This window comes from Ammospiza nelsoni, chromosome Z (genome assembly GCF_027579445.1).
Source record: "Ammospiza nelsoni isolate bAmmNel1 chromosome Z, bAmmNel1.pri, whole genome shotgun sequence".
NCBI classification, from domain to species: Eukaryota; Metazoa; Chordata; class Aves; order Passeriformes; family Passerellidae; genus Ammospiza; species Ammospiza nelsoni.
In genome coordinates this window covers 46589651-46616929 of record NC_080669.1, presented here as the reverse complement: position 1 = coordinate 46616929, position 27279 = coordinate 46589651, and the positions used below count along the sequence as shown (strand labels likewise).

The 27279-nt window shown below is 35.1% G+C and overlaps 1 protein-coding gene across 1 annotated transcript in view; it reads left to right on the top strand.

Annotated features, from left to right (window-relative positions):
• AP3B1 (adaptor related protein complex 3 subunit beta 1) overlaps window positions 1–27279 on the top strand; it is a 153460-nt gene that overhangs the window by 50867 nt on the left and 75314 nt on the right. Inside the window, exons 8-14 of the mRNA XM_059492504.1 lie at window positions 4903–5064; window positions 7202–7299; window positions 9977–10031; window positions 10111–10182; window positions 12591–12653; window positions 13548–13680; window positions 19321–19430. Coding sequence (XP_059348487.1) covers window positions 4903–5064; window positions 7202–7299; window positions 9977–10031; window positions 10111–10182; window positions 12591–12653; window positions 13548–13680; window positions 19321–19430 — 693 coding nt within the window. The remainder of the gene's footprint in view (window positions 1–4902; window positions 5065–7201; window positions 7300–9976; window positions 10032–10110; window positions 10183–12590; window positions 12654–13547; window positions 13681–19320; window positions 19431–27279) is intronic.

Here is a 27279-nt window from a genome sequence, read left to right as displayed (position 1 = left end):
TTATTCTCCCAGGGTTCTGAACTTTTTAGTCATTTTGCAATTTAGAAAAGCTATTAACTGCACAATTAAATTATGTGCTACTACAAACAGTTAAGTGTATTTAATGGAGTTTAACTAAAAATTGCCACTCTTCTGTTCTCCCTTTACCACCTAGTGCTTTTGAAAATCCAGTAGTTCTAGTGATCCTATGACCACAGAGTTAGACAGATCATTTTACTGCTCTTGGTGAAAATAAAACATCCTTTCAAAAAAGCAAACAAAACAATAAACTTACACTGGACTGATTAGTTTTAAATCAGCTGTGAAACTGCATCTAAAGGGATTGAAATGACAACAGAAAGCATTGGAACATTTGAATCTACTCCCAGAATGCTCATGCTATCTCTCTATTGTCAAAAAGGATTACAGGATTGGTTTTATTTCTGATAAAGGTGCTAATATATACTGGTTAGCATCAGTCTGAGTTCTAAATAGACATCTGTGAAAGTAAAATTTGTGTGTTGCCCATATTTAGCATTTCTTCAGGGATGTGTGAAGAAGCATATTACTCAGTCTAGTGTAGTGCACTATAGACAGTGAAGATTACAGAATAAGTGCATAGGACATCATCTGTCAGTTGTTGATTCAATAGTTAATTACTTAGTTAAAAAGTTAAAACAGACTTTCATCTTCCAGTGTAAGAGTCTTACTTTCAGTCCTCTGCTGGCAGGAAAAAATATTAACATTAATAGTATTTATATCTCCATTATACTCTACCCATGCCTGCTTTTTCTGATTAAGATTCAAGATGTAGGCCTAGTATCAGTGTAATGCCACTGAGGTCACTTTTCTTCTCCAGAACACCATAGCACTATTGTTGAGCATGAGGTGCTTTCTAAGATCACTGTGCAAAGCTTTCCCTTTTTGTTAGAACCAAGAGGCTTTGCTTGTGCTTGCTCTCCAGCAACTGGTTCTGTGCCACTTCATAAAAGAGTTACTGCTTGTCCCAGTCTCTTTCTGTAGTACAGGTTCTTCAGTACTTGTACTGCAAGGTTTGTCTGGGGACAGAGCAACAATTCAGCTAGATGTCTTAAGATGAGGTTTCAGCTTGGTGGCCTGAAATTTTGGCAGTAATTTATTGTGTCTGAGTTTAGTTTCAGATTTTCTGCCTAGGCTTAGAATGAGTGAAGAGAATCCTAGAATTGTGTTCTATTTAGAAATAAGCTATGCAGTGATAGCAGAAATTATAAGAATAACCTAGTGCATGTCTAAACAGACTTGCTCAGGTAAATGCAGACTTCTGAGCTAGTTGGAAGAGGAAGATGAAAGAAATGTTGAAGAGGCAGATAAAATAGTCTGTGAGCAGTGAGAGATGTCTCACAGCCGATAGTCTTCATTCTCAATTTACCAGATGCCTGCTGAAAATACAATACAGTGGAGAGGAACCAGTCCAGGAGGTTCCTGGAAGAAAATGCCCTGACACAACTGGTCAGGATGTCAACAAGGTAGGGCACCCTACTGGAACTGTTGTTTGTGAGCAGAGAAGGACTGGTGGGTGATGGGTTATGATGGTTGGAGACTCTCTGGGCCACTGTGATGACAAAATGACAGAGCCTTTCATTGTCAGAGAAGTAAGAAGGTGCTCCAGGAAAACTGCAGGGGGAAATAAGTATTAAGGATAAGGAAAAGACAGGTGCCTTTTCTGTAGTGAAGAGGGCAATAATTGTAAAACCAATTGTTCTTGAGGTACCCAGCCCCTGATCTGTAAGACCGAGAGGATCAGGAGGAGAATGAAGCCCCCATGATCCAATGGGAAATAGTATGCTACACCACTTACACACAAAAAAGTGTGTGGGTTACATAGCATCCATCCATGGGTACTGAAGAAGCCGGAGCCTGAGCCACATTCCATCATTTAGCAACAGTCCTGGTTAACCATGAAGATCCCAGTTCATTGGAGTTGGCAAAAATTACACCCATCTACACAGAGGGTTCAAGGGAGGATCTGGGGAAGTCGGGCATGTCAGCTTGACCTCAGTGGTGAGCAAGGGTATGGATGGACCAGGTCATCCTGAGTGCTGTTACATGGCACATGTGGGACAACCTGAGGATCAGGCCTAGCCAGCGTGGGTTTGTGAAAGGCAGGTCCTGCTTGAGAAACTTAAGCTCCTAGGGTAGCCCACTTAGTAGATGAGGGAAGGGCTGTGAATGTTGTCAAACTGGACTTTAGTAAAGCCTTTGAAAATATTTCCGCTGCATTATCCTGGAGAAACTGGCAGCCCGTGGCTTGGATGCATGTATGCTTTGCTGGTTAAAAGAGTTGCTGGATGGCCACTCAGAGAAGAGTGATGGTGTCTGGAGTTATATCCAGCTGGTGGCTGGTCACCTATGCTATTCCGTGGGGCTCACTACTGGGGCCAATCTTGTTTAATGCCCTCATTGATGACTCATGATGAAGGGCATTGAGTGCACCCTCAATCAGTTCACAGGTGACACCAAGCTGGGTGGGAGTGCTGATCTGCTGGAGGGCAGGGAGGCTCTGCAGAGGGATCTGGGCAGGCTGGATCATGGCTGAGGCCAACCGTGTGAGGCTCAACAAGGCCCAGTGCTGGGTCCTGCCCTTGGGTCACAACAACCCCAGGCAGCTCCACAGGCTGGGGCAGAGTGGCTGGAAAGGACCTGGGGGTGCTGGTGGCAGCAGCTGAACATGAGCCAGGCTGTGCCCAGGTGGCCAAGAAGGCCAATGGCATCCTGGCCTGGATCAGCAATGCTGTGGCCAGCAGGAGCAGGGCAGGGATTGTCCCCCCTGTGCTGGGCACTGGTGAGGCCACACCTGGAATCCTGTGTCCAGCTCTGGGCCCCTCATGATAGAAAAGACATTGAAATATTGGAACAATTCCAGAGAAGGGCAATGGAGCTAGTGAAGAGTCTGGAGCATGACTCCTGTGAGGAGTGACTGGAAGAAAAGGAGGCTCAGTGGGGACCTTATCACTCTTTGCAGTAACCTGAAAGGAGGTTGTAACTGGGTCAGGGTAAAACAACATGACAAGAGGATACGGCCTCAAATTGTACCAGGGGCGATTTAGATTGGATATTGGAAAGAATTTTGTCAGTGAGAGTTGTCAAGCCCTGGAATGGGCTGCCTGGGGAAAGGGTAGAGTCAGCAACCCTAGAGATATATAAAGGACTTGCAGACATGGCACTTCAGGACATGATTTAGTGATGAACTTGGCAGTGCTGGGTTAACAATTGGACTATATGAGCTGAAAGGCCTTTTCCAACCCAAATAATACTATGATTCTGAACTTACACTTGTATCATTTTGGCATTAAATATAGTCAGTAGGTCAGCTTGAGGCTTTAAGGGGTTTTTTCTGATTGAGTGTTGTCACATTGTCTGATAACTTTTCTCCGTGTGTGGGATGATTAATAGAATTTGAAATAACAATTCTTGTACACCAAGGAGTTGCAGGTTTTTAGCCTAGTCTTCTGACTCTTTTGCATGATACTTTGCTTTCCTATCCATCACAATGTGGATAGGAAAGCAAAATCATGCACTATTACATGTCCTGTTTGTCTTAGTGGGTCCTTTTGACTACAGATTCTAAATAATTAGGAGTTCATCAACTTGATTTTGATGAATTTCAGTTCATTAAAATAATTTCCCTGGGTATTGTCATCATCCTTGGTCTGGAACATAATTATTTCATACCAGATCTTAGCAGATCTGAGAAATGAGTAATATTTTAAAATTACAATAAAATACGTGATTAGTAAAGATCATCTAAATACTTCTGCTTTTGGGGTATGAAGAAGGACCTTAATCAGATTTAAAATAAAAGTGTTTTCATAATAGGCATATGCTGCTTTTTATTGGAATTCTGCTGTTCCAAGTATGTTCCAAACAAATAATTCTTAAAAACAAAGGAAGTCAGAAATTTGAGAGCTCAAGCTGTTTCTTTGTAACAGTTATTAATGAGTTAAATACTTTTTCAAACTCAATATTCCTGTTGAATTCAATAGTACTGATCTGCATGCCTGTTAGCAGTCAAGGTGAGGATATTGAAGACTGAATCAATGCAGATTGAATTATCCTCCTCCTGTTAGAGGAAGCTTCTTCAGTGCAGGTTGTGGTGCACTGGGATCAGGAAGTTTCCTTTCACATTGCCTGTCCTGCAGGCAGGTGAGAAATTCAGTTACCATGGGACTTTATATAGCATCCTGAGTTTATAGTTTAGAATGTGACTGCCACAAAGAATTGTGGGAAGAGAAGTAAGGAAATTAAAGTACTTCAGTTGCTATTGCATAAAATATCTGAGTTTGCTAGGCATCCTGTAAAAAACTGAGAGCAAAATTGGCATAAAGTAATGAAACTTCCCTTCATATTTCTTCTTCTTAAAAAAATCTCAGTGTCCATCCAAATTGTAATAAAAACCAGAATAAAATGATGGTTTTAATTCATTGTCACTTCTTTCCTCCGTCCCGCCATCCTCCTACCTCTACTAAAGACATTTTTATGGATTCTTTCACTACACCTGAATTTTGACCTAGGCATGCAGCCTTTCCAAGTTTTCTGAAGACCTATATATTATTTTAATTTCAAGTTATTTTCTAGAAATGCCAATTTTAGATCATAGGCTCTAAGTCCAAAAAATAGCTGAAAATAATTTGTTGAATAATAGTAAAGATATTTCATATGTCAGTACAACTTATTTCTAAGGAAATTTTGCTTACATTGTTAATGGGGTTTTCGTGTCAGTGCATGTACTGTTTAGAGCAAATGGGTAGAAAAGCCAAAAGCTATTTTTAAAAAACATACATAAATGTTGCATGAAACTGTGGTGCTGTACATTACTTCCTTAATGAATAAAACCTGTTGATTCAAATGTTCTATGTATGCCCGTGTCTTTTTGTCTTTTGATAGGTTGATGAAGTGGTGGATGAATACAGTGAAAATAATTTCTATGAATCTGATGAAGAACAGAAAGAGAAGGAACAGAAACTGAAAACCACCTATACTATGGACCCGGATCACAGACTGCTGTTACGAAATACAAAGCCCCTGCTTCAGAGCCGAAATGCTGCTGTATGACAAATTCCTTTTTGACTAAAATCACAAATCACAAATAATATAATTTTTTAAAAATTTAAAAGATTGGAGAGTGAAATCTACACCTCTTTAAAGCTGGTGAAAATACCTTTTAGTAACTCTAGGAGAAGTGTGATGGATCTATTTTGAATTTAACTTAGGTTGTAAGTGTAACACCTAAACTGATTGTAGTGCGTGCTGCAAATAATACAGACAAACAAAATACTAGAAAAAGTATGAGAGCACTTGAATCCAACTTACATAGCATGTGATGACTCTACCAGAGGTAGCTCTTGATACTAAAACCCTCAACAGTTAGGGTGGCACCAACTGGTACAGTTTATTCGTACAGTTTTATGGAACAGATCTACAAAGAAAGTCGTACTTGTTATTCATTCATTGATTTGTTCTTTCTTTTGAGTTTCACATTTTAAAAGTAGACAATTATACACCACATTTCTAGGGCTTTTGCCCCGGCAGGGTTCCAGGATAGATACGACATTATAAGTATGGTATGCTAGATTATTCCCATGAGATTTTAAAATACAGGTAACTTTTTAGAATGACAAAAAGCCATGCTCATGTTGAATCATTGTGATGTTAATCAGATCACAGAATATTAACTTTCTAACCTGAGATTGTCGTGTTAATTAGGACTAGATGTCTTTTGAGAGAAGTCTTCCAATGATAATGAATATTCATATCACTGCAAAAACAGTTAGTCCACCATGATTAAGTCACCTTGCTACCTAATCTTAATAAGCTAAATAGAGGAGATTATACTTGTCCTTTGAAACATACTTTGAGATTCTAACTCATGAGTGTGACTCTTCTCAAAATCATTTATGGTCTGCCAGCCCAGCAGACTTTGGAAACAAGTTGATTAAATTTTTACAACTTTTTGTGAAAATCACTGTTCAATGTCTGTGATATTTCTTAATGTCATGTGAAGAACAAGTATGTTTGATATGTTTCCTGTCCCACTTCACTAAGAGGTTCAGTTAGTTATTACTCTCATTCCATAAATAATTTTCTTGATTAAATATGACTGTGAGAATATTGATTCTCACACTTATGATCTTTAACTTTCTGATATAAAGTTAACTGAGATGTTAAAGGGCATAGTTTTGGAAGGGGCTATCAAAATTATGCTACTTTGAATTGCTCTTACAGGGTTATTTATACTATTCACAGAATTTACCTACAATTAGTTTAATTAGTGGCTTTCCATATGTTTTTTGTCACCAGTAAAAGATACTTGTGGTATATTGCTAAAAAATTTTAAAGTTATTTCCTGGCTTTAGATGTTTTTAATTGCTTTTTATTGTTGAATAATAATTTTTCTTTCATGGGTTCTAGGATTTAAGATATGAAGTGTTACTATAAGGGCTTTACTTGGAGTCTCTGTGATTTGTTTTATTTGAAACAGAGAGTTGATCATGACACTGGTGTAGGAAAGGTTATGACATTACAATCACTAGCATAAAGATCATATTTTGTTTTTTATTTATGAGAAAATCTGAGAAGAAAAAAATGGGTTTTAAGTTGCTTATGTCTCAGTCTTCTGAATTTTGTTACCCTGGATATTGGTATACACCCCTTTAGCTTTTACTTTCTGTTGGATTTGATACTTCAAAATTTTCCAGTAAACACAGCTATTGTTTTATAAATTGCATAATAGAATAATAGAATGAAAGGTTTTGAGTGGAAACTAGATAAAAGGTGACACTGAACTTGTAGTAATAAAGGAAAAGAACATTAAAAAAACTAGTAAAGAATATTTCTTCATTACTTTGTACAGCTGATGTTAGCAATAGTGATTTATCAAGGATGGTATCACTATGTTTGTGATTTAAATTACCTAATGCTTTTTCTCTTTGTCCCTATTTCTATGACCTTCTATGTATTATAGCATACAGTAAATACTGAGAGTAAGTAAAGGTACTGAATTTGTAAAAATATATTTATTCCAGTGTTTTCTTCCTCAGTCTACTTTGCTGATTTCAAAGACCACAGGTGTGCCCTTTGCTTTCTGAAGGAGAGTGACCTGCTAGTCCTGTAGGTCTGAAGAAAATGCAGTAGATATGAACGATGATTTGAAGTTGACATCCTGCTCTGAATGTTCTTCCTTTAGGTGGTAATGGCAGTTGCACAGCTTTACTGGCATTTGGCACCAAAATCTGAAGCTGGTATTGTTTCTAAGTCACTAGTGCGTTTACTCCGTAGTAACAGGTGGGTAAAGTCCATACTTCACATCACTGTGTGTACTTTTTTGAGCATATTTGTTTGGCTTATAACTAGCCATGACTATAGTTATGGCTTATAACTAGCCATAGTTATAAGAATGTAACTATTACAAAATTAATTTGATTTTGAAATTGTTCTGTAATACTCACTTTCACTCAGCAAATGAGGATCACTAAAAGTCATTCCCTCATTTTTGGTATCCTGTCCAGGGATCATTGGTTATTGTGTTTCATTCTTACGATTTTTGTTCTATCAAGAACATGACTGCCTAGTTAGTATTTAAATGGAGTCAGTACTAACTGGTTTGTTAGATATCTTGATGTTGTTTCAAATATTGTAAATTTAATTCTGTTGAGTTCCTTACTGTCTTGCTAAGCACTAAAGAAGTCTTCTGATGAACATTTTATTTTCCTGCACTGTAACACAAATCTCAAAATGGGTAAGTTTAGAAGGGATCACTGGATATTGCCCCTATCAACTTCCTACTCAGGGAGGGTCTCCTGAAGCATAGCACTCAGGACTGTGTCCAGTCAGCTTTTGGGTGTCTCAGGGGAAGGAGGCAACATATGTGTTAAAATTGATATTGCCACTTGATACTGCTGTATCTTCTGTTTCCCTAATCCTTGGACGGTTTTTAAAGAACAAGTTTATGTTTAATTAAGAACATTCTGTTTTGACTTAATCATCTTCAATAGTATTTTGTCCGTTTTTCCATGAAAGGTCTTGTTAGCTCCATTTTATAAGAGTATTGGTGCTATTTTTTCATTTGTATTTCATAGTATTTGTGTAGTGTGCTAATATTTTCTGCACACTTTTTTCGTTCCCTATTCAGTTTTTAGATTTTGAACTTCCATGTATTTGTATGAAAAGCCTTGAAGGGTTTACATGAGACAATATAATTGTTTTCAGAATAACTTTTTAACTAAAAATGGTATTTTTGGCTGGAACTTTGCTGTGAGAATAATTTACTTTTTAAATCATTTTTGTCAAACAGACACAAAGGTTTTTTAAAAAAACTCAGTTTTGTGTGTCTGGCAAGATTGCTCATTCTAGATATACCTTAACTTTTGTCAGCCTTGCCATCAAAGAGCTGTGTCTCTGTAAAAGTTCCACAGCTCAATATCGATTTTTTAAAAGTTGGCAAAGAAGTAAAATGGGACTGTGTAGAGTATTCAGTCTTTTATTTCAGGTAAATCCCTATTGGTTTTGTGTTTGGCTTTATAGTACAGTATGTTTCCCATTCTCTTTATGCAAAGATGAGTAAAGTGCCTAAAGCAATTGGCAGATGATGTATAAATTCATAATCACAGGTTGAAAGGATCACTTGTGTGTGATCTATTGCTTGTTTGTACTCAGGTTTCATTAAAAGAAAAGTCCCTTCTTTCCTGTATCTCAACTAGTACCTTAAATAACACTAGTCTTCTGATTTTTCTGTCTTGAATGGCTCTTCTGTTTTCTGTTACCATTCTGGATGAAACATTTTTGCTTTTAGAACCACTTTGAAATAAGCTTTTGCTGTTTGCCCTTGAAGTTATTTGCCTGTGGTCTTCAAATTAATGTCAACTAAGCTATAATCTAGTTAGGGTGAGAGTGCCTGAAAGTGCATCTCATAGCAATTTCCAGTCTTGTTTCATCATGTGTAGCTGACTATTGCCATGCACCTATGTAAGAATTGCATAAAATTGGTTTAAAAGATCTTAAGTACTTCTCTATTATCACTTTTCTTTGTAAGCAACAGCTGTAAGTATCTTAGGGCTATTACACAGTTTTGAGTAAGAGGAGATAATAGGTATTATGATTTCTCATTAGGATGAGATTTGCAGCATGCAAAGATTTGAGCACTTATGGTTCAGAAAAATTGTGTGTAAGTTATTGCTTAGTTTTTAAGCAATTGGTGACACAAAATCTGCACTTTAAAAGCTTCAGAACTAGTATCTAGATTTCTCTTTGCTCAGTCATCTCGACGCTTTTAAACTCATTCTCATCATACATTAATGATGAGAATGCCCTCTCCAAACATATTTAATGTTTTAGTATTATATTATTGTCTATCTCTTGCAAAGTCTATTATGTAAAAGTATTAGTTTTTTATAGATGTATATATCTGCCAATGTTTACTGGCACAGGAGATCCTGGCGCATTTTGAGAATTTTCATAAAAATTCTTAAGAGAAAAGTGTCATAGCATTTCTTGCTAATTGTGCAGGGATTAACAGTTCTTGTAATTAATGCAGTTATTTCAACTCTGCAGATGAAGCTTGTGTGTTTTTATTCTCAGCTGCATCATCCTGAAATATTTCTTTCCAGAAGGTAGATGAAATGTAAGGCTTTTGTAAGCTATTTCCATTATGTTAAAATGATAAATGTAATTCTGATTTGAATAAATAGCCTCAGCCTACGAAAGGTACCATTGCACTGGTGTCAGTGAGTATTTTTGCGTATTGGAGTTTTAAAAAATGAGAGCCTGGTTTCATCAGGCATCTCTCTTCTGCGAATCAAATTATGAAGCTGGTAGTTGGCAATAAGCTTTGCCTTCTGCGTGCCAAAACAAATGGATAACTAACTTGATGTTCAAATAGAATTGAATTTTCTTTGCTGTATTGAATTATTCTGTGTATCAGTAATTTTGTGGAATGACTCTTATTTTTCTTTTCACGTTCTAGAGAGGTGCAGTATATTGTCCTGCAAAATATTGCCACTATGTCAATTCAGAGAAAGGTATACCCTATTTAGAATTTTTTTAATCACATTGTAAATGAAGCACAGGAGAGTTACTTAAATATATTCTGATTTTCAGGGCATGTTTGAACCTTATCTGAAGAGTTTCTATGTTAGATCAACTGATCCAACTATGATCAAAACACTCAAGGTGAGTTTATTAAAGGCAAATTTTTCTATATACTACTGGACTAATCAGTTTGCAACAGAAAGGTAGAATGTTTTTCACTGATATGACCCAGTCTATTTGGGCTGTTCCTTTATCTCACTCAGAAGTGTAGAGGTCATTAGTTGAGTCACAAGGGGCCTTCAGGCTTGTCAGGCTATCTGAAAGTTCCTGTTACTGTGTTGCAGGTGGAAGAGTGGCTATATTTTCCCCTAGAGTTTTTAGGACCTTTCAGTGATAGAAAGCATTATATTTTTTTTTTTCAACCAGGTATTCTAACATTGAGAGTTTGACTATTTCATGGGAGGAAAAGGGTCTTTAATACTGTTAGCTTAAAAAGAGGTTTAATCTCTTCCTCTGTACAAAATGGGGCAGTGCTTGAGTCCCAAATTTTCTTTGAAGTCAGCATTTGACAAGAGAAGTACTTTAGGCTTTCCTCAAGGCCACATCTCAATGCATGTTTCCAGCTGTTGCCTTGTTGTTTTCTCTGTAGTCATGCTTTAACAAATGTGAAGTCCTTGACAAAACAATGGCTAAAAAAGTGTCTACTATTATGTGCCTTTTCTCTTGTTTTGCTTTAGATTGTCATAGGCACTTATGTTTAGGAGTGGAAGGTAGTTTTCTGAAAGAAACAGTATTTTCTTTTCCTTATCTGCATTTTACATGCTTATTGCACTTACATGTTCAAGAATGGTATAGTACAAGATGGCTATGCCAAAACTATCATGTTTAGATACAAAATAAATATATTTTTTGTATTTTATACCAACAATAAGACTGAAGTAAATTTGAGGCAGTTGGAAGCAAAAAGATATTCTCTAGATTTTGGGAATATTGTGAGGAATGCCTTACTGTTATCCAAGAATAATCAGTCCAAAAATAACAGAAAGATGATGAATTTAAATTCCCATATTAATTGATAATATATTGGAGAAGAGGTGGAGAAGTAGAAATTGTGGTTTGTCCTTTCATTGTTTCATTTGTTTCATGATAGCTGAAAAATTTAGAAGACCCTAAACTTTTACATACATTAAAAAATCTTGTCGTTTTCTCCCTCTTCTACTTCTGTAGTTCAAGCCTACCTATTTCAAAATAGAATGGTGAGATTCATGGCTGTAATTAATATGTAGGAGAGCCCTTGAATTATCTCCTGTGCTGTTTGGATTAACGGTTTTTTTAATTTTCCAACATCAAGTTTGCTTTTTTGATCACTGATTAGCATTGAGCTTTCACAGTAACCTATTTTAATCACAAATTCTCAGTTATAATTAATTATCATCATCTCAGAGTCTGTAGTTTTCTAAACAGTTAAGATTTTTTCCCTATTACAAGCATTACTTTGCAGATCTGTGCTGGTTTTTTTTTCTGTTTTATTAATCAGTCTTCTATTATTTGGAACTCTTACACAAATTTTCTTAGTCAGCCTTTGTCTTCATATCTCTGAAAACTGTAGCATCAGTTGAAAATTTTGTTGCCTGTCTTCTTACTTTCACAGTTCATATGTGAAAAAGGCCAGTGAAGATATTTGTGATGTTCCATTGATAGCCACCCTATGCTATAAAATAATCTCCTTTTACTCTTGCATGTTTCTCTTTTTCATTTATCCTCTTGCTTTCTATGCTATTCAAGATGCATATCTTTCAGAGCCTTTTGTGATGTGCCTTAAGAAATTGTTGAAGTAGAGGTGGACTATATCATTTGAGTATCCTTTTCTGGATGCCTCCAAGTCAAAAAATACCAACATATTTCCGAGGCATGGCTTCCCGTTGGGGGCCCATGTTTTCAGCTTACTTCATTCAAAGTTGAAACAGCCTGGAAGCATAGCATCTTTAAAATATATGCCAAGTGTTGTATATAATCCTCTTATATTATATATAAAGAGGAGGGCTTCCAGGTATGATGTTGGTGTTGAATAAGATCTGAGGAATCTCACAGATGTAAATGTTTAATTCCTGAGTTTAAAGCTCTATTATTACAGTTTATCTGAATATAATGGCCAATTTATTTCTCCCCTGATGCAGTTGTGAGTTCTGTTATTTCTTCTTATACTGTTGTGTGGTTCTTATATGCTAAGGCCTCTTGTGTGGAAAAGCTGACAGAAGTAGTTCAAGCCCATTTGATATGCAATGAAACACTAAAGCTCAGGCTCATGAAAAATGTGTCACCGAACCTCAGTCCTGATTTGTAAACTTTGTAAGTGCTTGCAAGGAAAATATGCCTCCTGAGTGCAATGTGGTACCAGTTAGTACTGATATCTGGTATACTCTATTGAATTCTGAATAGTATTTTTAATATGTATTTTATATACAATAAACGTATAGTGTACATGTGGTACTGTTTATAATATTTTAGTTTTAACTTTTGACAATATGTCTGGCTTTTTTTTCTTTTAGCTTGAAATCATGACAAATTTAGCAAATGAAGCCAACATATCAACTCTGCTTCGAGAATTTCAGGTTTGTGCAAAAGTGTATTCCTTTTATATTTATGATCTCTTTTTCCATTGTCACATGTTTCTCCTAGGCTTAAATTTTTCAAGTTTAAGTATTTTCAAGGATGAAATGTTCCAAATATGGAAATTAAAGCATCTCATACCATAATGGCTAAAGGAGCTATTTGTATATGGAAAGGAATCCAAATATTTTGTTTCTCTCTCATTCCAGCTACCAAAAAAGAAAAGAAAAAACGTGATGAGAAAAACTCAATCATTCCATATTCTTAAACACAAATGCCAGCAACTTCACTTACACTATAAGTCACTGTATGACAGGGTCCTAATTTTAGCAGTATTTGGCCATTAGTATTTGTTGCCAAACCTCATTTCCATCAATCATTTGATGAAATTGGGTTTATTGTCTCCAATATCTTTACGTATCACCAAGATCTTCTGCCTATATTGAGAAACAGTGTCTGTCCTTTCTTTCCTCTTTGCTTGTGACATCTATTTGCATTGCTTCAATTCTCTGGCTGGATTTCTGTGAAAGGTACTGGTTCTCAGGCAGGTAGGTTTTTCATAGTTTCGCAGATGCTTCTAATTAAATAAACTGAAACCTCTCTGAAGAGAGAGCTCATCAACTCCAACCTTGCACATAAACAAATGGCTGTTTTTGGTAACTGCCCCCTGTCCCAAGCTTTCTTGAAATCAGAGGGTTTCATGGCCATGGGTGACCAAAGCATGCAAGAAATGTCTTCTACAAGTGACAAGGAGGTGAAAAATTATAGCTTCTAATGTGCATTATAGCTTTCTAAGTTTAATTTATTATACAGTATGTTTTCCTCTTGAGAATAATATGGTACATCTTTGTTTGGCAAGAGTTATATACTGACTAGCAAAAATCCCATTTCTTTAGACTTATGTGAAGAGCCAAGACAAGCAGTTTGCTGCAGCTACGATTCAGGCAATAGGCAGATGCGCTACTAACATCACTGAAGTGACTGACACGTGCCTCAACGGCCTTGTCTGTTTGCTCTCCAACAGGGATGGTAAGCTAAAGTTCTCTCCATTTTCTGCATAGCTGATAGCATGAAACATTTTCTTAAAGAGAACCACACAAAGTTTTAGATCACATTAGGAAGTGAGATTTGACTTCTATAAGAATTTGGCTGACAACTGGATAAAAATCCTGCACTTCCAAAGGCTCTGGTATTCACTGGGTAGTTATTTTCTCTTCTGATAGAGAAATTAATTCATCATGGCCCTCAATTACATGTTTGCCTACTTTTTCTTAAAATGCTGTGATTATTAAAGTGTACTATTTTGATTATCATAGGTAGCAATAGTTAGTTACAAGTTAAGTTGCATCAAAGCAGTTGGCCTGTAGAGGGTGCTGAAAGCTTGGAAGTTTTTTTTTGTAGTGCATCAATGCCTAAATGAAAACACATATTAAAGAGTTTTAGGATAAATGGCCCCAAATTTGGCTTCCTTTTGTACTCTAGCCTTCTGTTATTTTTGGATAGCGAAACAAAATTTCAAAGCATTAGGGAACACAACAAGGAGCAGATAAAGTCAAAGAGGGTGTAGCAGCACAATAAGTCAATACCTAATAATACTGTATTTTCTCATTAGTTACCAATGTATATGTCAGTCTTATTTTGTAAGAAGTCAGTAATGTGTGTTAATAAATAATGTCAAGAAGGAGCAAAAGCATAATTGTGGAGTGTCCTGAAGTAGTTCAAATAGTTCAAAGAACTTGGCTGATACTGCTCTTGGCTTTGAAAAGCAGCATTAATGCCTCTGTATATCTCCTGGACATAGTTTTCATGGTAATCATGAGAAGGCCTTTATTCAGGACATCATTTTGGCAGCACATAGAGCTTTCTCTTACTTGTTTTATGAACTGAGTTATCATTCTCAACCGCCTCATCTTAAATCAGAAATTCTTAAGTGGCCTCAGTGTATAGCTTTGTATTTTTAATATGTGTAAATTTCTTAGTGATTTCTTAGTGCTGCAGATCTTATTTCTGTTTAAGCTTTTCTGATTATCAGCTGCATTTAAAATATCTTCCCATATTGTGTTACAAAGCCATGTCTGGACAGTGTACCTTCTTGTATTATACTGAGCAACAACCATAGTAAAAATACAAGTTTCAAAGGTTGTTCTTGGTTTTACCTGATTCTTCTAGCAACCTTCCTCTGAGTAGGCTTCCTTCAGCATGTACAAATCTCCATGTTTCTTCTGTTTTAAACGAAATAATAAAATTGTCACTTCAGAATACAGATTTTGTTACTTAACAATCTGTTTTCTTGCATTATTTTTGTTTTGCTAAGAAGAAACAAAGATAAGAGGAAGAAGTTTTTTCCTTTTATCATAGATTGTCAGTTTAATATTTTCTTCAGTGCGATTCAACATGTATATATATATTTATGTACACACATATATGCATGTGTGTGTATACAAAAGTCTGTCTCAACAAGATTAGTTTTCATGTCTGTTTCTAAGTAGTTGTCTAGCAAATAAAATTATCTTCTTGTGCTTACTGTTCTAAAAGACTGCAAAGGGTATATTGAGGATCTTTTAAACCTGGCAGCTGGCAAATTGCTTTACCATAACTGCAGTTTCTTTATTCCTTCTTTCAAGGAATGGATAGAGTGACATAATTTACATGGTACCTTTCCCCAGGTGGCAGGAAATTACTGATAGTCACAGCTTACTGAATGTAAGAGTTTTGGCATGGTAAGGGAATAAAAAAGAGCTTTAGCATAGTGGATGAGAATAGATTTAAGAGTCTTGGTTAGTCTTGCTTTCCCCTAACTTTTACTGTTAAAGCATGCAAGCAATCTTTTTGCTCTGCTGCTTCTTTCGTGGTCATTTGAAGCCTGGAAGTAGCCCTGCTGCGTTGGTGTAGCATGAAGCACAAGCTGGTAGGTCCAGCAGGTTCTGAGGTTTGTGACAGCAGAGTCAGCTATGCTTTCTCTATACTATTTTCTGATTATGAAGAATTCTGCACTTGAGTGCAAAGAGAGGTGCTCATACTAATTTTACCAAACCATAACAGAATCCTGAGGTACAAGCTTGTGGGAAAAGTGCCTTCTTATTCCATGTGCTTGTAACTGTAGATACCACCCAACACTCAGGATATCTTGGTTATATCTGGCGCAAGAGCTTTACAGTTAATCATTCTGCAGCTTGGGTGATAAGAGTCAGGACCTTATCCAGGACCAGGATATCAAGAACTGCTCTTGAAATTTTCTTTGGTTGCTTAGAAGTGACTTAAAGTCAGATTTTCCTTACTCAGAAAAGCTGTGGTATGTGGGGTAAAAAAAAGGACAACATTTGAGCTACAGAAGTGCAACAAACTCTAGAAATTTTAGTGATGAGTTGCCTTAGTGAATGATTATCGCAAGCTAAACTTGACTGACTCCTGAAGAAAGTGGTTTTGTGAAGCCATATCGAGGGCTGAGAATTATTTTCCTTCCTCATCTGCTGAAGGAAGGAGAAAAAGAAAAGTTGCTTTCTTTCTCTTGTGTGACATTTGGCATTTGATTCATTTCCTTTAAACAAGTGCATTGATAGTTTCAACTGACTGTTTGGCCCATAAAAGTAATTTTAGACTTAAGAGACACATTATAGGAATTATATAGGGATTATAGGAAGTCTCTTGTCTGACTGTGCTGCATGTACTAGAAATCTGCAGGTTTTTCATAGATGGATGACTTCCATTTTCTGTTGAAAGTTGCCTGGTTGTAGAATGTATAGCTAAAACATTTTTTGCCCTGCAAATCTATATGAAATCACAATTCATAAAATTACTGGAACTGTTAATACATCTGGTAACTAGTACATATCTCTTCAAATTACTGTTAGAATGGCATTAAAGAAAAGCAACTTGTAGCATCCAGTTTGTATCTATTAATAGGGTTCCTGAGATTTGTTATTGATGTTATAAGGATGGAAAAGTTAGCAAGGTAAAAGCTTAAGCTTTGGCTAGTTCTGAGAAGCAGAAAGTTAGGTCGTCTGGGTATTTAGCTATAGTGATTGCCTTTTAGATTGTTTTTAACCTTAATAGCATTGTTAGTATCCCTAATAACAGAATTATTTGAGTTAGAAGAGACCTTTAAATTTCATGTAGTCCAACCTCCCAGAGACCTTTAAATTTCATGTAGTCCAACCTCCCTGCCATGGGCAGTGACACATTGTACAGACTAAGTGGCTTGGAATTCCATCTAACCTGACCTTGAATGTTTTTGGGGAAGGAGCACCAACCAAAATGGCATCGTATCCAAAACCAGTTGATGCAGTTCTGCTGCTTTTAGAAAAAGTAGTTAGACAAACTATATACTGTGGATAAATTAGTCTTCACTTGTGTGTTTTAGTTGCTGTGAATGTGGGTTAATGTAACTGAAAGAAAATTTGATGTAACATTAATGATTTCAAATGTTTTATTTCTGAATTCACTTTTTGAATGCTTTCTGGTAATATACTCCATGCTGAGATGATTTTCTAAGGTTCTATTATAATGCAGCCAAATTCCCAATTATGGAAGAAGTTTTTAATTTAGTTCTACAGTTTACTGTCTGCTTCATTGTTAATTTTTTTGCATACATCATTATTTGACAAACTGGAACAGTGTATGACTTGAGTATATTTTAAGTTTTTGAGAAGTTGTCAGGCTGCAAGGTCTTCAGAGATTGTTCTACTTAGTCAATTCCACATCAAAATCCACATCAATTCCACTTCAAAATTGTTAGAAGAAACTAAGATTTTTACTATGACTTGAAAATTTAAACTGCTGGTACCCTGTGTAGTCTTTATTGATAAAGGCATTCCTGATCAGATTTTCTGTGATTTTCAGTCTTTATTTTAAGAATTTAATTTACTTTTTATAATCCTTTAGATATTATTTAGACTGTTTCAAAATTCGTGTGTCCGTTTATCATTGCAATGTATGGACTTCCTCTTTGATAATTCTAGTAGGAGTTACATTTTAAAATTTTCTTACTGCGTATTCAGAAGGGGAGTTTTATCTCCCCTTCTAGTGTTTTACTGGAACTTATTATGGTTTTGAACATAAGTGTTTGTCTTTTATTTCTGCTCATTTTTGTATCCTTTATGTGCACAAAGTAAACCTCACAGAGTATGACAATGCCAGTCCTTATTCTGATACAAATGCATTTTGATTTTGTTTTGTATTTTTTCCCAGTATTTAGACTTTTGTAAAATAACCATATTAGTCTAAAATTGTTTACAGTCGTGATTAACAAATTGTTTACAATTCTGGTTTATTTTCTTTTAAGTTTGCTCCCACAGATAGCATGACAGTAGTTCCTATGGTGACATCTCATCTGCTGCAGTGGATATTACCATAGTCAGTTTTATATTTTCAACAAGTGTTTATAATAATAACTTCATGTGCACTCATTTTTTAGGGTTCAGTTTTATTTTTCTTAACTGTTCATTGCTTCAGAAAATACTGAATGACAAAAGTTGCCATTCCAATGTTCCCCACTATAAATATTCCAGATTGTAATTTTCAAGTTTCAAGAAGTGGCTTCCTATTTTAATATCTGGCAAAATACAGTGTAAATTAAATTGATCTGTAGGATTGTGCAAGACCTTGAGATGTTAACCTTGCTTCAAGAAGTTAGTCTAGCAAAATGACAGATGTCATGTCAAATAAAAGATGACACAAAAAGCTACAAGCTAAAATCTAAGCATTTCAGAGGCAAATGACATAATGATATGCTCAGAGCTCTTGGAGGGCCTTTCGCCATAAGGAAATTTGCCTTCTCAAAAAAACCCAAAACAGCAAGAAAAGCCCACAACCCCACAAAATTTAGACATCTCTGCCCCATACTGTTCTGTTGAAGCTTGAGCATGTTGATTGCTCAATGAGTGGTCCATGTGTCAGATTAAATCAGACAGAAATGGACGAATACGTCTGTTTAGCAAATGGTAGTTAGATTTCTTCATCTTTCCTTACATGAGTTTACTCTTCCGTGGAAGCTTGCCTCTGCTCATGTGGGATCTTTTTAGCTTCAAAAATTGTACATTTCATACAAGCTGATCAGGCTGTGAATGTTTCTTGTTGCAGTAGTTAAGCACTCCAGTGCATAACTTTGGCATGAATCTTACAACAGCTTGCTATTTAGAAGCTTCATTTGAATGTACTAGAGATTAGGTTACGGACCTGAGAGAAACTGTTTATATGCAGAAACATTCTTTGCATTTAGAAAAAATGCAAAGGAGGTGTTTAGATATTTCTCTAGCGTATGAATGAGCTGTTACTTTTAATGCAAGCATTTTTATTCTCATTGCAGACTGCAAATTACTTTTGAATATGCATCATTTTAATGAAAATCAGATTTTTTTGCACTTGTTCCTCAGTTTTATAGGAAAAACCTGAATTGCAGCCTCACTAAAAAGTAGTTTCATACAGTATGTACTAGGTTGGTAATTTTACATTTAGAATGTTTGTGTCCTCTATTTGCTGGTTGTAACGTGATTCAGGAAGCTGAACTTATATTACTTAGTAGAATGGTTTACCTCTTTCTTACCAAATTAATATAATTCAGTTCTGCAAAGCGTATTTGGAAAGCTTTTACATCTTTTACAATCAATTATTTATGGCTTTTTCTTTTGCATAAATGCTTTTAAAATTAATAATTTGTTTTGTCTAAAACAGAAATTGTAGTTGCTGAAAGTGTTGTTGTCATTAAGAAACTGCTGCAAACTCAGCCGGCACACCATGGTGAAATTATTAAGCATATGGCCAAACTCTTGGATAACATTACAGTGAGTATTTGTTCATACACTCTTATTTGCCCTGTCAACTGATAATGAGATTTTTATCTCCTTTGAATTTGTGCTGTAAATGGAAGTAGGTATATTAGAGAAATACAAAATATTTTTTTTTAACATAAAATATTTCTTTTCATGATCTTAGTGGAAAGGAAGTAGAATGTATCAGATGGCTCCAATTTGTGCCTTAGGTCTGGGAAGCTATTTTTAAAGAGATCCATGGAAATGCTAAGTATTGCTAGTACTATTACTCCAGGATGAATAGCAAGTTTAGAATGTGGAGTGGGTAAATTGAAATGAAAATCATGAGTTTACTTAAGGATTATTCACCAGTTGTCTTCATGATCTGGAGAGGAGTTTGAAAGTTTTATTTCAAACCTTTTTCCCCAAATTACATGATCTTTCCATGGTATCAGATATACTGCTGTGAGTGTGTTGCAGTGTCTTGAAGTTGCATTTGTATCTTCTGGGTATTTGAGATTCTGTAGTATTTAACATTAAAATTTGAATTATTCTCCATTATCTGTCTTTAGACTTAATTGGCCTTTAGGTATGCAAATACTTAGCTCTCAAATTCTCCTCACAGGCCCAGTAATTGATAAAACATTTAGTGATTTGTCCTAAATTAGAGTGTAGCTATGACATCTAGTAGCTATCTATTATATCCTTAACCAAAAATGTCAGATTTTGATCTGTCAACAATTATTTTTCTGTTGAGAACTGTTTAATTTCATAAAATTACATATTTAACTATTGATTTTCACAAAATTACATATGTGTTGATAATGGAGCAGTTTCTAAATCAGCGAACCTTCATTTCTCCATAGTCGAATTCAGCAAAGTTTAGAGTATTAAAAGAAAAAAAAAGATGGTATTCTTGGTTCATACTTATGGAAAAATTAAATAAATCTTTGGCTGCTAAGAGCTGATGATCAGTTTGTAACTGATAGAAAGAAAATAAATTTTACTGAATTGCTCATATCAAAATAAGATACTGTTGCTAATTACATATCAAAGTAAGTAATACTTCATGTATAATAATCACCTGTATTTTCAGAAAATTTGTGCAATATTGTGATGGAATATTACAATTTCAAAAACAATGTTCTGCCACTTTACTAAATGAGTTTGGCGTCTTATTTCCACATACTCTACAAGAGAAAATAGTTGCTTCTCTAAATGTACTGTTTAAAACTTAGAAGAGTTTTGTAGCTACTTTATACAATTAATACTTTCAAGTAAATACTCCAAGTTTTGTGGAAAAGAAAATCCTTTTTTAAGTCAAATAACAAGGATGGGGAGAAGACATGCTGTGCTTAAACTACTTTAACATTCTCAGGTTTTACAATATGAGGTTATATAGAATATCAGAAAATGTTAAGTGGTAGGAGAACAGTCTGTGGGATAGAGCAGTCATTGGAATAAAATAAAAATCAAAATCTGATCCTGGCTTTTATTCAAGAACAAAGAAGTGGTGATGAAGAATTGGAGTCATGTAGTCATGAACCTACAAGGAGCTGTAGGTTCTCCAAAGTGATTTTTTGACATCTTTCTATGACATTTTAAATTACAACTTCAACACACTTACCCTTCTTGGTGTGCTTAAGACTTTGAATTAAAGAATATATTTTGAAGAAGTTCATAATTATAAATTTAAGTGCTGTGTCATTTTTCTGACTGCCCTTAAAATGCCTGAAAATGAATGTATTCCTTCACAGAATGATTTGGGTTGGGAGGAAACTGTAAACATCATCTTGTCCAAACCCTTAACTCCTTACTTCTGTAAAGGATAAGTGTATACATTTCAGAATGAGTATGTAATTACTGGAGGTGTTAGTTTGAGATGTCAACACTTAATATAGTATTACTGGAATTCCTGACATCTGCACTTGTACTTTAAACACTGATCTTATTATGGCAAAAGTGGTTGTGAGTTGACATAACACAATTGCCTTGCGTTCTGTCTGGATTTTGTCAAGGATTCCTAACCATTATTACATTGACAAATGATATACATACTTACATGCATACACACAGGTGTACATACTTACTTTTCACAAGGCTTTTTGGCATTTTGGTTGGTTTTGGTTTTTTCCCTTGGCCTCTCTTCTGTTGTTGTAAAGTATTAGGATTGAAACATGGAGGACCTACCCTATAGCACTATACAGGCGTATACCCCTGTTTTTAGGGTACTCTTGCATTTGCATGTAGGAAAAGCAGCCAAATGTGAGCTTGAATGGACTGGAAACTCAAGGATGAGGGAATGTAAACAAAGAAATTCTTTGTTGCTTTTTAGAGTTGAAATTAATTTAGTACTAGGTATTACACAGATGAAAGCATGAAGAGGAAATTGTTAACAGAATTAAATACTATTAAATCAAAAAGCCCGTACTGAAAAAAGAAGCTTTTTGATTGTTCTGTCATGCTTTAGTTTAAGTCAATGGTAAAGAGCCACTAAAATAAGCAAAGTTGTTGTAACCTCAGGAATAGACTTTTGAATTTGTGCCTGACTTTTTGTTATTGATATTGTTATAAATTTCACTTGTGCTAGCCTGAGATTGTGATGGCAGTGTTGAGGTGCCTGAATATCTTTCACAGCAATGTTTTTTTCAGGTCATTTACTTTTCTGAAATTTACTTGTTCTTGTTCTCATCTTCATCCACAGAAGCCATTTAGAAAGAGGTGGGATATAGAATATATAGAAGATAACAATTTTGCCTTGTAAAATTAATTAAATAAGAAGCTAAATATTAGGACCATATATGAAAAATAGTAAGACCAACTATAAGGAATATCAGGAAGTTCACCTAAAAATGCTGAACTCTTGTAGATCCCTGTCTCTAAATTATGATAAAAATTAGGTCCATTTCAGTTTGTCCTTAGATTATTTCTTACATATCTGAAAATAGTGGTTACTTTTGTTCCTTTACTTTTGTGTGTTTTCATTTGTATCTTAAACTTTTATCCCAGGTGTGCCCAGGCAAAGATCCATGAGGTCTATTTTGTGTGTGGTACTTGCTGAGTTCTTAGAGCAGTGCATAGTACAGCGTGATCTAGCTGTGTTCCAGCCTCCTTTCCTCACACCCATCAAAAGCTGTAATGGAGAAGTACATGTCTGATGGTGTCCTGAAGGCATTAAACAAGAGAATAATTGGATCTCTATAAACTTCTGTTTTTAAAAATCATAAAAACGTTTCCATTTAGTTGTCAATGTGTTAATAACATTGTCGTGCTTTGCAATTTATTGACTTGCAAAACTGTGAGCCAGAGATTGGAGTAGTGCTTATTTGTGTCAGGTGTGCACTCTGAGGTAGGCTTAATTAATTTAGTGTGTACAGCTTTTATACTGATAGAAGTTTAGAAAATATACTTATGGGAAGGAGCCATTTAAAGAAGGGTCAGTTCAAAAACTGTTTTATGCATTTTATCTCCAGCAGCAACAAAATCTGATGCTTTAGGGAAAGGGTTTTAAAGCTAAGAGAAGTTCATTGTGGTGCACCTCCAGTGTATTTTCTGGAATAAAGTTACTGGAAGCTTCTACTTACTGTCCACATCATCATGCTTACTAATCTAAAAATTCCAATTTCTCCTCATATTCCATGTGTCTGATCAACTATTCCCCCCTCTCTTTGCCTTTTCCTGATTTGTGGGTTTTAAAGTAGGGTGACCAGAAGCGTGCCCAGTGGTCAGATATGCTAGACAAATCTTATGCAATGATATCATGATACTGCTTGTTTTGTGCTTTTTATCTCACTTTACTGGTGTTGCCTGCCTTTTGACTTCTGCAGAACACTGACTTAACAACTCTACAACTCTCTGAAAATGTTCGTGATTCCACAATGTATTTTTCCTTAGAAATGCCTTGGGAATTCATCAGTATGTGTAGAATATGTTTTTGTGTTCTCTTCTTAATGTTCCAAGGCCAGTAGTCTCCAAATTTGTTTCTGCCTTTCATTTTTTAGAAAAATTATTTGTTATGGTACATTGTATTTAGTAAGGACTAGTATATGGGTGATGGGAATCTTGACTTCCAGTGTCACTTTTCTCTTACAGTACTGTTAAGGCAGGTTTTTTTCTTTTGATAGTTGGTGAATTCTTACATTCTTGTTTTTCATTACAGACTTATTCCTAGTCCTTCTAGAATATGAACAGGAACATTAAACAAGCCTAAAGAGTTTTCTGATCTAGAGATGAGGAAGAATACTTCTTGATTGGATAAGACATTCCAAATATAGAGTAAAAATAAGATAGTGATGTGTAATTTTTAAGAGCTTAATATGCGAGGAAAATCACATCACTTATGGATGCAATTAAATGTTATTATTTACTGTTTTGGATTGGGATTATTATTACAAGACTAGTGGACTCATAGTTTTTAACACTGCTCTGTTCACACAGATAACAAACTTGACTTTCTAGTCTTACATAAATACTGCTCATAGTTCTGTTTCTAATACGGCTTCACAGAACAGGGAGCTTGCTTTCTTTAATTTAGTTCTCCTTTCTTGTGGGGTGGAGAAGGTATCACGAACTATGACTTCTGTATCTTTGTGTGTATTTCAGTTCTGCAAGTTTCAGATTCTAGCCACATTCTTTTACCTTCTTACTTTAATAAATAATTTTTAAACTTTTGTATTAGTAATGATTTAACAAACAATTCTCATAATTTGACAATTTTTTTACTGACTCGGATATCTATGTGGTTTTTTAGAATTTGAGAGGAATATGTTGCCAATGGGATATTGTGTCCAGGGACACTGAACTTGAAGTAAATATTCTGCTTGAATAAAACACAATTTAAAAAGAAAATTGTACATTTTGTAAGAGGTGCAGTCACCAGTAAATATTCTCTTTTAAAGGAATTTTATATGTAGAGGTTCAAAGAATAGATGAGTCCTTGAAAACAAAAAATGAATACTTCTCTTTTGCTCCTATTCTTTCCTGTGTACCTTTTCTTCTTGCTGTCAGTCTGACATTTCAAATCAACTTTATTTCTCTTTCCATTTCTGATTCCGAGTAAAATTTTTAAAAATTGCTAGCATGCAAATTTTCTCCTGGATGCAGAAAATTGCACCTCATTTGCAATTTGAGTATCTTTCATTTTGTGACAGATGGGAATAACCAAAACTGGTGATTTTAAGTTCTACTTTACCCTTGTGTTTTGTTTGAATATATTGCGAGCTGAACTACCTTTCAGTAGTTTTTCAATTGTGCTGCTTAGAGCAATCTGTAAAGTCTTTATGGTATCATTCTCTAATTGCTGTAAGTAACCAGAGTCTTGGTTTGAGGGGAGTGTCTGGCTGGTTTTTTGTTTTTCTTTTGTAACCATTTATTTATTTTCCTTGAGACAGGTAATGGGTTGAAATGGCAACAGAAACTGCCTCCTGGTACTAAAGGCTTAAAAAGTGCACTTAACCACTTGCTCGGGCCATATGGAATAAAACATCAGGCAAAGTAATTTACAATCCTGTTTGCCTTTGAGGATAATGCAGAGTAGGGCTGAATAATGAAAGTATTATTTCCTGCGTTTTTGTCAATTCAAGGTCCCTACTTAAGCTATACTGGAAAAGGCAGTGAAGGTCTAGAAGGGGCTTCATTTCTTGTTTGCTGTTTTGAGTACCCTGGAAACAACAGCTGTAGGATCATGTATTTGATATTACATGGTTGAGAACTGGAAGACTTAAACAGGGAAAAAGAAGTCTGAAAATATTGTGTGATTTTGACCTCAAATGAATCCAGTGACACAGAAACATTGGGTTCATCAGTTCGACATACACTTTTCATTAAAATGGCTTCTGCTCAGGGTTTGATTCAAAAAGTCTCTAATTGGTATTGATTCTTATGTTTAATATATATGCAGTATTTACATAGTAAGCTAACCACCTGGTTAAAAGACAGATTCTCACAAGAAATTTCTGTCTTCCATTGTCACTATTTTTCAAATGAGGTTTTGCTTAGTTTAATTATTTACCATTGTAAAACTAGTTTATTACTCTAATAAATTTATTTTACAAACTGGAAAAAAGACTTGATGAGTAAAACACTGTGCTTAAATGCGCACTATTTAAATATATTTAAATACATTTAATTGTGGTTTTAAAGTGTAGTCCTGTGGTTGACTAGGAAAATACAAGAGCGATACTTGCAGGTCATTATTAATGCTATTACTGAAATTGGTCTGCTCTGTGAGCTCTGTTTGCTTTATCAAAAGACGACAATATGAAAAAGAATGTTTCTGGTAGGCTCCTGTCCAAACTATGGTACTTGATGATCTCTTGTAGAATTTTAGTATTTTAACACGTCTGTAATAAAATATTTTAGAAAAACAAATCTAGCGTAACTGAAATCTGAAGTTGCCTATATATTCTTATTTAGAGGTATCTATCTGTACAGTAGGCAACTTGAACTGCTCCAGTACTGGAAAATCTAATGTACCACTCAATTACTATTCTTTAGCCCAATTTAAAATAATAGATTGGGTGTGAGGTCTTAATGCAGTGTAACCTTTGGAACATTAGAAATAACCTCTTTCCCTTTTGAAATCAGTGCACAGTAATGGCATCAGTCTTACCATTTTGCAGACGAACATACTCTGAGTGTGTAAAGTTTTTATACATAGCAGTTTTTCAGTAGCTTGTTCGTCTCTCTCATACTGTAAATTCCAAGGCTATTTAACTTTTTGTCAACTCACATTAAATAATTCATCTGTATCTTGATCTGTATTTACTTATATCTATATATGTTAAATCACTGTGTTATACTACTCTCAGCATTTTATGTTGCCTCTATCTTAAATTTCTTCCCCATAATCAGAATTAGCTTTATCTCTTACAGAACTTTTGGTTGTTGTTGTTGGACTCTGTTCTGTCTATCCATTATGTGCTTTTTCTTTCAGTGGAGGCAGTCCTCTGTTTTCCCCATGACATGCCTGTTTATATTTTTGTTGGCATGTATATTTTTAACCATGTCAAGTACAGAGGCAAATACTGTCAATTTGACTTCATTCAGAGTTGTTTCCAAACTTTTTGGAGAACATTTAATCCTTAAAAATTCTTGCAAACATGATTAGTATTTCTTTAGTAGGCTTAGTAGGCCATTTTACCTTTTTAGAATATACTTTCATAAGTAGTACTTTCAAATGTTACGAGATTACTGAGTAAGATACTTAATATTAGGTTCCCGTTGTCATTCTGAGAAATAGATATTCATATATTAATAACAGACATGCTGGAAAAGCAATTAAAGCATATATGAAAGTTACTAAGAATACTTTGAGAACCACAATGCTGCATTTCTAAAGCACGTATATTCTGTGAATCTTATCCAAGGCAAAACTCACCCTACCATTAGTGTAAGCTTATTAATAAAGATTATTGTGTAGTATAAGGGCTAATGAAAAACGTTAGTATGAGTTTTTCTGATCCTTTTAGAAAAAGCAATAAAATTTCGTGAAATTGCTGTGGAAACTTTTCTTTTTCCTGAATTACAGTCTCTTTTTGCTAGACTGGAACTTTGAAATGTCAAGGGAAAATGTTGAACAAGAGGCTGTACAGAATGTTAGAGCACCACAGTCTGTTGGAGCACCACAGTCTGTTGACACTATGCAAGACATGCTTCTGAACTTTCTCATTGCATTCTTTCTTCCTTCTGCTCAAGGAAAGAGAAAAATGTTTTCAAGGGATGTATGTAACATAGATGCAATTTTTAACTTGACTACCAGGTACTGTAGGCTAAGCTCACCTTTTAAATAATATATAAATAATATACACATATTTTAAAAGAATATGTGTATATTATTTCATTTAAATCTTAACTGCTTCTATCTAAACTGCATGTTGCATGA